The 12,226-nt window shown below is 45.4% G+C and overlaps 1 protein-coding gene across 1 annotated transcript in view; it reads right to left on the reverse strand.

Annotated features, from left to right (window-relative positions):
• LOC140721648 (uncharacterized) overlaps positions 1 to 9,074 on the reverse strand; it is a 33,585-nt gene extending 24,511 nt beyond the window's left edge. The window contains exon 1 of the mRNA XM_073036453.1: positions 8,938 to 9,074. Coding sequence (XP_072892554.1) covers positions 8,938 to 9,074 — 137 coding nt within the window. The remainder of the gene's footprint in view (positions 1 to 8,937) is intronic.
• Between the last annotated feature and the right edge of the window lie 3,152 nt (positions 9,075 to 12,226).

Consider the following 12,226-nt stretch of genomic DNA (forward strand, 5'->3'; position numbering starts at 1 on the left):
GACGGATTTCTGTCACAGTATGTGGACATTCCTACTAGGGGTAATGCCATAGTAGATCTAGTATTAGGTAACGAAACGGGTCAGGTCACAAATCTCTGTGTGTGAACATCTGGGGGACAGTGACCACCGCTCCCTGGCCTTTAGCATTATCATGGAAAAGGATAGAATCAGAGAGGACAGGAAGATTTTTAATTTGGGAAGGGCAAATTATGAGGCTATAAGTCTAGAAATTGCGGGTGTGAATTGGGAAGACGTTTTTGCAGGGAAATGTACTATGGACATGTGGTTGATTTTTATGGATCTCTTGCAGGATGTTAGGGATAAATTTGCCCCGGTGAGGAAGATAAAGATTGGTAGTGTGAAGGAGCCATGGGTGACAAGTGAGGTGGAGAATCTAGTCAGATGGAAGAAGGCAGCATACGTGAGGTTTAGGAAGCAAGGATCAGATGAGTCTATTCAGGAAATAGGGTAGCAAGAAAGGAACTTAAGAAGGGGCTGAGGAGAGCAAGAAAGGGGCATCAGAAGGACTCAGCGAGTTTCGTAAAGAAAAACCACAAGGTAAACTTCAATTATGTGAAGAAGAAAAGGTTGACAGGAGTGAAGGTAGGACTGATTAGAGATAAAGGTGGGAAGATGTGCCTGGAGGCTCTGGAAGTGAGCGAGGTCCTCAATGAATACTTCTCTTCGGTATTCACCAATGAGAGGGAACTTGATGACGGTGAGGACAATATGAGTGACGTTGATGTTCTGGAGCATGTTGATATTATGGCAGAAGAGGGGTTGGAGTTGTTAAAATACATTAGGACGGATCAGTCCCCGAGGCCTGATGGAATATTCCGCACGCTTCTCCACGAGGTGAGGGAAGAGAATGCTGAGCCTCTGGCTAGAATCTTTATGTCCTCGTTGTCCACGGGAATGGTACCGGAGGATTGGAGGGAGGCGAATGTTGTCCACTTGTTCAGAAAAAGGTGGTAGGCATAGTCCGGGTAATTATAGACCATTGTGCCTTACGCCTGTGTGGGAAAGCTGTTGGAAAAAAAAATTAGAAATAGAATTTATGGGCATTTAGAGAATCGTGGACTGATCAGGGACAGTCCACATGGTTTTGTGAAGGGCAGATCGTGCCTAAGAAGCCTGATAGAGTTCTTTGAGGAGGTGACCAGGCATATAGATAAGCGAAGTGCAGTGGATCTGATCTACTTGGATTTTAGTAAGGCATTTGACAAGGTACCACATGGTAGGCTTATTCAGAAAGTCTGAAGGCATGGGATCCAGGGAAGTTTGGCCAGATGGATTCAGAATTGGCTTGCCTGCAGAAGGCAGAGGGTCGTGGTGGAGGGAGTACATTCAGATTGGAGGGTTGTGACTAGTGGTGACCCACAAGGATCGGTTCTGGAATTTTTATTAACGACCTGGAAGTGGGTGTAGAAGGATGGGTTGGCAAGTTTGCAGACGACACAAAGGTTGCTGGTGTTGTAGATCGCGTTGAGAGTTGTCGAAGATTGCAGAGAGACATTGATAGGATGCAGAATTGGGCTGCAAAGTGGCATATGGAGTTCAGACCGGTGAAGTATGAGGTGGTACACTTTGGAAGGACAAACTCCAAGACAGAGTACAAAGTAAATGGCAGGGTGCTTGGGAATGTGGATGAGCAGAGGGATACGGTGGTACAAGTCCTCAGATACCCGAAAGTTGCCTCACAGGTAGATAGTGTCGTTACAAAAGCTTATGAAGTATTAGCTTTCATAAATCGAGGAATAGAGTTTAAGAGTCGCTGGGGAATGATGCACTCTATAAAATTCTGGTTACGCCACACTTGCTGTACTGTGTCCATTTCTGATCGCCTCACTGTAGGAAGGATGTGGAAGCATTGGAAAGAGTACAGAGGAGATTTACCAGGATGCTGCCTGGTTTAGAGAGTATGCATTATGATCAGAGATTAAGGGAGCTAGGGCTTTAATCTCTTGAGAGAAGGAGGATGAGAGGAGACATGATAGAGGTATACACGATATTAAGAGGAATAGATAGAGTGGACAGCCAGCGCCTCTTCCCCAGGGTACTACTGCAAAATACAAGAGGACATGGTTTTAAGGTAAGGGGAGGAAAGTTCAACGAGGATATTAGAGGAAGATGTTTCACTCAGAGAGTGGTTGTTGTGTGGAATGCACAGCCTGAGTCAGTGGTTGAGTCAGATACACTAGTGAACGTTAAGAGACTACTAGACAGACATATGGAGGAATTTAAGGTGGAGGGTTACATTGGAGGCAGGGTTTAAGGGTCGGCTCAGCATTGTGGGCCGAATGGCCTGTAATGTGCTGTGTTGTTCTACGTTCTATATTCTATGTTCTAGCATTCTGCGGAAGTGGAATAGATAGCTTTGTGGCAAAACCTTCAGATGATGCGAAGATAGGTAGAGGGGAAGATAGTTTTGAAAAAGCAGACAGGCTCCACAATGATTTAGACAGATTGGGAGAATGGGCAAAGAGTTAGGGAATTGAATGCAGTGTCTTCTCCTGTATGATTAAATAAAAGCACGGAATATTTTAGAATTCCTTAAACGTTTATTGGCCGGCTGAGTCGCTGCTGCGAAATGCCAATGCGATATTAGCATTCATTTCAAGAGGAATAGAATATAAAAGCAAGAATGAATGAAACTTCAGAAAACTCTGGGCAGGCTGCTTTTGGCGTACTGTGACCCGTTTTCGTCTCACTAAGAAGGGATGTGCTAGAAGGTGAGTGCGGTATCATTTGTACAGGAGGGGAATTATATTTAATTAATTAATTTTGAAGGATTAAAATGCAGGAAGAGCTCAGAAGATCAGGCAGCGACTGTGGAAATGAGTGAAATCTGTATTTAGGGCCGCAGAGAGAAGGTAGCTCTGATCTGGAATCGAGGCCCCATTCTTGGAGCAGATCCGGATGAGATGAAGGAAAGGAGAAAAGGGATGGTATTTTTACAGGAAACTGCGAGGGAAGAGATATGGACCAGGTAACTGTTGCAGCCGGTATATCTCTAATAAGCCCATAGACAGCCTTCGTGATGGATAAAGTAGAAGGAGCCGAAAGAAAAATATTGAGGGTGAGGATGAATTCTGCCAGACAGAGGAAAGTGATGGCGGATCAGGGTAGAGGCGTATTGAGAGTGGTCATTCACGCTGAAAATGAGGCAATCGTGGTCAGGAAATTGAACATTAGAGAAGAGTTCACAAGCATGATAAGCTTCACCGATGTAGCTGGGAAGAGACTGAATCTGGGAAGACAGAATCGGTTTGACGTACGAGCATTGGAGTACAGTGGGTCAGGAACAGGCAGCAAATGGACCTATCCGGAACAGTCGGGATTGTGGATCTTGGGTATTGGGTCAAAATAAACAGATCTGGGCGAAGGATCTGTGAATTTGGTGACAGTGGATGTGAGTTCTGCAGAACTGATGAAGTCAGTAACAGTGTCGGAGACAGTTTTGCGACACTGCGGAGCTGGGCTTTCTTCATGAGGTGGGGATAAGGAGGTGTTGGACTCTACAAATTCAGTCCCAAACATTACAACAGCACAACCTTTGTCTGGGGGTTTGTTGGTAAGTTTGGGATAGGCGCAGAGAGAGCGGAGTTTAGAGTGGGTAAGACATGAGGAGGAATGAGGCGTGGTAGTGTACCTGACTGATGTCTCGTCAGGAATTAGGGATTAAAAGATCCAAAGCAGGGCAGCGAACCAATGCGATATGTGGAAGGAGTTTTGCAGAAGGGAGAAGTAGAAATCTGTGCGTCGGCTAGAAAGAGCAACACCTTGTATTTATTACTGTTAACACTGACTTAGACAATATGGACGTTGTGTGTTAAAAAAAGTATAACTCTCCCTTCGCAGGCTCAAATTGCACAATCAAAAAAATACGAAAAACAAAGATTGTTTGCAGCATTCTACGGGAAAATTTTACTTTAGAAACTAGCAATATTGCACAGTCGACTTTTATAGCAGAGGTACTTGGTTCTCGGACTGAAGTGTTGACTGTAGGAAGGGTCGCATCATGTTTAATAAGTTATTGTGTTTTTTTTTAAATCCAAAAAAGTGGCCAGGAAACTCAAAATAATCGAAAAAATTAAATATGTGGGCAAACTAGCCAATGACATGAAGTAGGATGCTAAAAGTCTGTTTTTCAGTTACGTAAAGAGTAAACGGGAGGTGAGAGCTGAAAATAGACCACTGGAAGTGATGCTGGTGAAGTAGTAATAGGGGGAAAAGAAATGGCATATGAGCCGATTGAGAACTTTGCATTAGACCTCACTGTGGAAGACATTACCACTGTGGCTAAGGACCGTGTGTGCCAGGGAGAACGAGTGAGAGCCTTTGCTATTACAAACGAAAAAGTGCCAGGGAAATGAAAAGGCATACATTGTACAACACGGAGCTCTTAAAGATGTTGCCAAAGGGATAGCAGATGCATTTCTAATGATCTTTCAAGAATCACTCGATTCTGATATGAGTTCGGAGGACAGTAAAATTTCAAATGTCACTGCACACTTTAAGAAGCGAGGAAGGCAAATAAAGAAAAACATTTTAAGACTGACAGACTAACCTCAGCAGCTTTGACCATTTTGGTGTCCAGTAATAACAATGACGTTTCTGGTAATTGGAGAAGAATGATAAAGCTGTCAAAAACAGCATGATTTCTGTCAACGGACATCGAGCCTGACAAATCTGAAACAGTTCCTTAAGGACGTAACAAGTAGTATGGAGAAAAGGAAAGGCAGTGGATGTCCTATACTTGGATTTTCGAAAGGCAGTTGATATGGTGCTACTCATGATGCTTCATAACAAGATAAAATCACATGGCATTACAGAAAAGATACTGACGTGGTTGGAGGGATAGTAGAATAGCAGGAGTCAGCAAGTGGAATAAAGGAGGCATTATCTGGTTGGCTGCCAGTAACTGGCAATCTTCCTCAGGGGCCTGTATTTAGAATGCTACCTCTTCATATTGCTTGTCAATGATTGAGGTAATGGAATTGATAGCTTTCTTGCAACGTTCAGAGATGTTCTGAAGATAGTTGGATGGGTCGGTAGTGCCGAGGAAGCAATACGATTGAGGAAGGAAATTTGAGCATCAGGGTGTATGGTGAGAGGGCAGGTGTATGGGGTTGAATCGATCTGGGATCAGCCATTACAAAATGATAGACGGGATCATTGGTTTGAATGGATTAATTCTACTCCTTTGTCTAATGGTTTCATGGTCTAATGACTTATTCAAATTGGCAGAATGGTCGAAAAAAATAGCAGATGGAATACAGTTTTCAGAAAGTAATGAAAATGCATTTTGGCAAAAGGAACAAACGTGCAGAATGACAATTCAAACATGAGAGGAGCAGAGGGCCTGAAGAGACGACTTGCTAGACTCCGTGAAGGTTGATTTACAGATTGAGCTTTTCATAAAGAAGGAAAGTGCAATGTTGTGATTCATTTCATAGTGGAATATAATATAAAAACAACAAGATGTTGCTGAGGTTTTATAAGATACTCTTCTGCTCTTGGAAATATTGCCAATAAGGTTGGCCTTTTAAGTTCTTCCAGTATTTTAATCCTTCAAAGATATGTTTTCCCTTCCTCTGCGATTGATGCTGCACTGCCCTTGTCTGATGATAGCACATCCGTTCATAGTGGGACCAAAACGGCTCACTGTACTGCATGAGCGGCTTCCCCAGCGCTCGATAAAGCTTCATTCAAAATTACGCCTTGCTTTTATATTCTATTCCTTCTGAAATGAAGGTTCCACTGCTAATGTAATGGCCAATCTGTTGAAGCTGGGTATGGGATATGGTTAGAGATAACGGGTGTTTTGGAATGTGATCCTTTTCAGTTCTTACTGTTCTTTGTAAATTTTTGAGAATGATTTCGGACGAAATATGTTGCTAAAAGAAAGACGTTAACACGGATATCACGAAAGCGTTCTTTGCATTTGTTTTAAGTTTACTATTGAACTTTGTTTAGCAGATTTTCGAAAGCCTGAAGTAAATTATACGGAACGAATTTTTCATTTGTCGGAATATGATCCATTTTGCTTGTTGTAAACACCTAAATACCTACTGTATATATTTCATGTTCATCCATCTGTTGTATCATCTCATTGTACTCATTTTTGAATTCAACTAACTCTACTACATCTTCCCCTCTGCAGATTTTTTCGAAAAAATTTCTACTATTTGCATTCATTGCTTTAGCTTTAAAGGTGAACTAGCATTTAATTTCAAATCATCAGGAAGGTATTTTAAGATGTAATTGGTTTGGTTGCTTCTGAACTGAATCCCTATATTCCTCTGTTTCGGTTGAATTAGCGAGCGGGTTTGAAGACTGTCAAAACCCCAGAAGTCTGAGAGTGTCGCTGGGAATTGCCTGGGTAACCTGCACTGCCGTCTTAGGGGGCGGAATAAGCTGCTGGGACCATCTCTTACAGTCACTCTACATGAGCGCACAGTTCGGCAGTATGGGTTGCTATACGAAGTGATTTAACCTGAGGTCGGTGCCCAGAAGTGCTGCCAGTGGATTTGACCCGTGATTTTACTGTTGTATTCCAGACTCACCCTGCTCGGATTATAGACAATGACGGTCAGTAGCACAACAGAATAGGTGCAGTTCTGTGTAACGTCCGAAATGTGATGACAATCAAACTAGAATTCTAACGACACAGATGTCTTCATCCATTTGCATAAGTGGCTGAGGTTCATTTGGAAGCATTGTGGAGAACGGTGGGGTGTCTCACATACTGTCCTCCTCGTAGGCAAAGTAGGTCAGCTGCTGTCTGGATCCACTCATGTTTGTGACATTGCGGCGGTGTCCTAGTTAATCAATGAACATCTGTTTGCACAAGGTATCTCCATACGATCATAAGAACATTAAAAAAATAAGAAATAGGAGCAGGAGTAGGCCATCCGGCCCATCCAACCTGTCTCGCTATTCATAAAGTTTATGGACGATCTGTCTGTAAACTCAGCTCCATCGACCTGCCTCTTCCCCATAACCCATAATTGTCTTACAATGTAAAAAAAAATCTAACTGTTTCTTAAATATAGTTAGTGAAGATGCCTCAACTGCTTCCCTGGGCAGAGAATTCCACAGATTCTCCTCATGTCCGTGCTAAATCTTCTCCCCTGAATCTTGAGGCAATGTCCCCGAGTTCGAGTCTCATCTACCAATGGATACAACTTTCCTACTTCTATCTTATCTATCCCTTTCAAAATGTTGCATCCCGATTCAATATTTGCAGGCGAAGTACTTAAAATCACGAGTTTCTTTTTTTCCGTCTCCTGCACTGGCTGTTCTGCACAGTAACAGCCTGTATCATCTCACCGTATATAGAGGCTCTGGGCAAACACACAACAAATACAGCAAGACAACACTGAGCTAAGCCGTAGTACTTAGTGTCTCAGCATTGGAACAGTAGTCAGTGGATGTTAGAAACAAGGGGTTATTCTGTACTTATCGCGCCCCAATTTCCACTCTCTCTCTCTCTCTCTCTCTCTCTCTCTCTCTCTCTCTCTCTCTCTCTCTCTCTCTCTCTCGCTCTCTCTCATTTTCTCTCACTTCTCTCTTTCAATTCCATCTCTCTCACTCTTTCTCCTTCTCTCTCGCTCTCTCTCTTTCTATATGTCTCTCTCCCTCCCCTTGCCTCGCTGCCTCTTCAACTATGCTTTCTCTCTCTAATTCACACACTCTTACATCACCATCTCTGTTCCAGCTGCTCTCTCTCGCAACTCCTGCAGACTCTATTGAGCAATTTCATCTCTCTCCCCCATCCGTCCCTCCGCCCCTGTCCATATTTCGCCATGTTCTGTCCCATTCCCTCTGTCTCCGTCTGGAATATGTGCATCCACCTCGCTCTCTACCCTGCCATATCATCTTCAACCCACCTGCAGAGACTCAGTATCTGACAAAACACCGTGCCGGAGATGTTGTTGAAGTTAAGCCTGGGTCTGGGTTATTGATCACACAAGAAACACTGGGTCTAAATGCACCTCCAGCATGTTGGCAGTCTGTAAGAGCGGGAAATCACGGTCAGTGGTGTTCAGGACACAGCGACGTCACCCATGAACTGAGGAGTGCCACAGATCCAAGGACCAAAGTTTCTGACGACATTCACCATGTGTAGGTGTGAGCGCAGAGCAGGGCTTGGGATGATGAAATGGAATATGCAGCGGCCGGGTAAGTGTGTGGGAAGGTGGCAATGGAATATCATGTGGATGGCTGTAAGGACATCTACCTTTGTGCTGAAGACAATGTCTTTATTAAATAGAAAGTGATCTGTGGGTGCTGATGCCCAGTTTGTGGAGCAGGGCCCCACACCAGAGACTGAAACCCAGCCTGGGAGAACAGTCGCTAACTCTCTGCACTGATGGTGCTGGGCTTTCTCCCCAAAGAGCTTGCTCAGTGAAGAGGGAAAAGTTTGTTCGATTTGTGCGCGACGTTTTTTCAGATGTACCGAGTGTATTGTGGGCAGTCTGTGTATTGTAGTCTCGGAGAGGGCAGTGAAGATTACCTAGGGAGGGGTACTGGTCTGTCCTCTGGAGTAGATATTAACAAATAGAATCAGAATCACAAAAATTGCTGGAGGAACTCAGCAGGCCTGGCAGCATCTATGAAAAAAAAGTACAGTCGTAGTTTCGGGACGAGACACTACTCTAAGACTGGAGAAAAAGTAAAAGCTGAGGCATCGACATAAAACGTGGTGTGGAGGAATTGAGAGAATGGGATGGTGTTTTACAAGAAGCAGTGTCAGACGAGGTATAGAACAAGTACCAGCGTAGAGCACCATCCCCTTCGCTCAGTTCCTCCGTCTTCCACAACCAAGCACACCTCTCCCTCTCTCCTTATCCACGTTCTGCTCTCCATACGGACCTCCCAGTGTGCGACTTTCTAATCTTTGCAAGCAGATGAAGTGCCACAGATCCTTACCTAAACAGTCCTTCCATGTGAGCCGACACTTCCCCTGTGAGTCTGTTGCGGTCACTTATTGTGCCCGTTGCTCCCGGTGTGGCCTGCTGTATATCGATGAGACTCGACGCAGATTGGGAGACCGCTTCGCCATGCATCTACTATCCATCTGCCAGAACCAGCGGGATCTTGCAGTGGCCACCGACTTTAATTCCAATTCCCATTCCCATTCAGGTTTGTCCATGCATGGCCTCCTCCACAGTGGTGACGAGGCCGCACTCAGGTTTGAAGAACAACACCTTATATTCCATTTGGATATCCTGCAACCTGATGGCAAGAACATCGTTGTCTAAAACTTCCTGCAATGCGCCCAGGCCCTTTCCCCTTTTTCTCCAATTCCCATCGCCTTTCCCCTCTCTCACTTCATTTGCTTGTCCGCCCGTCGCCTCCCTCTTGTGTTCCCCCCAACTTTTATTCTTCTTTCTACCATGGACTCCATCCTCTTTCACCAATCAAATTCCCATCTATTTACTTCATCACTCCTCTCCAGGATTCACCTATCACACGGCGTTTCTATCTCCCCTCCACCCAACTTTATATTCTACTCCTCAGGTTTCTGTTTTCCAGTCCTGCCGAAGGGTTTCAGTCGGAAAACTCCAGTGTATTTGTTTCCATAGATGCTACCTAGATGGGAAATATAAAGGTTTGCGTGTGTTGGAGAGCATTACTGGAAGTTTCAAAGATCACTGTTCATGTCATCGGGTTGGAGGCGAGCCAATCAGAACATCAGGCGCTCTTTCTCCATCCTAAGTGTAGCTTCATCACGACAGAGTGGAGATCAGGGATGGACATACCTCAATGGGAATGGAAGTGGAAGACCACTAGAATGAAAAGCCTCACCCTGAGAGCATATGCGGCGGCGACTGAGAACTTGAGAGCAGGGGATGGCGTTTTAACATGCGGCAGGGTTGAACAAGTTATAGTTACTCTCGCCTTCCGTCCCTTTCCATACGGATCGTATATTCGTCACTGCCCACCGATCTTCCTCCTGGCACACAGAGCAGTTGCTAGACCTGGCACATCCCCCCCCTCACTGACATTCTGTGGTCCCGGTGTGACCTATTGTATATCAACGAGACTCGAAATAGATTGGGAGACGGATTTGCCAAGCATCTACGTTCCGTCCGCCAGAACAAGCGGGGTCGGAAACTGGCAACCGAGTTTGCTTCCATTTCTCATTCCCATTCTGATATGCCCATCCATGACCACTTCAACTGTTGTGAGGAGGCCACGCTGAGTTTGGAAAACAGCACCTTATATTCCGTTTGATTAGATGCAACCTGACACCACGAAAATCGATGTATCAATCTTCCTGTAATATGCCACGCACCCTCTGCCTTTCACGATTTCTCACCCCTTTTCACCCCCCTCACTTACCAGAGAAAGGGAACCTATTTGCGATTAAGTACATTTCATTAGAACTGAGGAGAGAGAGAAAAGTAAGTTGGTCTGGGCAGAGAAGTTGGGAAGGCGCAGTAGTAACCAAATAAATATACCTGCTCGGGTGAGATTTGAGCACTCCATGTGGTAGATAATTTGTTTTATCTGATGTACGAGGTAGAGTGCAAAGATCGTTTTAAGCACTGTACCAAACACTCCGCACCTTCTATCTGACCACCCCACCCCTCTATTCGCCCTTAAACCTTGCAAATCCTCCTCGGCAGATTTCACCCAGTCACTCTTCCTCTCCCACCTAATCTCGAGGAACCCTCCTTCCCCTTCTCTCTAAGAGAGTTCCGTGCAGGTTTTCTGTCTTTTTCTGGAATGGAGGAGATTGGCTGAGTTGTTCTAACCGTTGGAGGGCATGGAAAGTTCACACATTGGGAACGTTATCCCATGTTGCAGATGTGTTTCTAAGGTACACCATACAGATTTAAGAGGCGGGGTGAGAGGTTCACAGGTTCTGTAGCCGTAGGGCTAGCTGTAGTGGTGCTGGGGTTTCTGGAGCCTTATTGCGGTGCCTGGGTGGGGCAGGATGGATATACTCTTGCCTGCAATCCCTAGTATCGAGATGAAAAAATAGAATTGTGGCTTTTTTGCCACTATACGAAATCAATACGAAGCTGTTGGGTACCAGAATTGACACAACGGGCCGAAGGGCTGCCTGCTGTATGATCCTATCAATTACCCTATGCTGATGGCAAATACTGGGTAGCGACTGCTTCTGTTTTCACAGGGTGACTATGCTGCCCATGTTTCTGCTTACGGCCTCACTGGTCTTCGAAGCTGGCTTGAGCGAAAGGTAAGCTGTGTGCGAAATCGCATTCCTTCCGCAGTCCCACATCTGCCGCTCAGTCCCGATCCCTGCCTAGCCCGGCCTCCCTGCCCTGTACCGCCTCCGACATGACCCTGCCTGACTCGCCTCCCTCCTTCCATTCCGTCTTCCTGCACCAGCCTGCCTCCTCTACCCTGCTTCCCTGCACCAACTCGCATCTCCAATACACAGCGCGTAAACCCTGATTCTCCCTGCTACGTAGACCGGGGCGAGGACGACAACGGAATAGTCGGTTTACACAAATGTATTCAGCCACGTCAGTAACGGTAGACACTCGGCAACAACCAATATAAGAGCTCGGAAGCGAGCTGCTTTCACAAAATACATTCACACTCGAAACCAAGTCAAAACATGTGTAACTCCTACATGTCAAAGCATTGGTTTCACCCGCATGCGCACTCACCACATCATCACTATCGATATGATGCAGTACTCTATCCAGTCTCACCACTTACCAGCCCATTTCCTTCTTGGCTTCATACTCATTTCTGTGCTGATACTCAGCCCATCTTAGCAACTTTCTACAGCCAGCGCACCTCCCGTTTCATACCTACTCTCGAGACCATCCATCACGCCTTCCATTCCTACTCACCAATCTTATCTCCTAGCCCACCTTCCGCGTTTCTCTCTCCAGGATCCTCTCCTCCCGATTGCTGTGTGTACAATGTCCCGTGTTTCTTACAGGCCTTGCGTACATCATTGAGTTCTGCATCGCTACCCATCGGGACTGCATACCAGCCCCATGACTCTCTACAAACGTGGATCAGTATAAATATTTAATTGGACTGTTCCCTTGGCGATTTTGCCCCGGCATATTTATCAGGGAGAAAATGGAAATAATAAGTGTGGATCGGAGAGGGGGAGTTTGTGCAACAAAGCATGTTTGGGTAAGGAGACTGGTCCAAAAAGACGGGACGGGAGAAGGGAGGTGATGGAGACAGGGCCAGTTGTGAGGTGGGGCAGACCAGGGCAAGG

Source organism: Hemitrygon akajei, unplaced genomic scaffold, assembly GCF_048418815.1.
Source record: "Hemitrygon akajei unplaced genomic scaffold, sHemAka1.3 Scf000059, whole genome shotgun sequence".
Lineage (NCBI taxonomy): Eukaryota > Metazoa > Chordata > Chondrichthyes > Myliobatiformes > Dasyatidae > Hemitrygon > Hemitrygon akajei.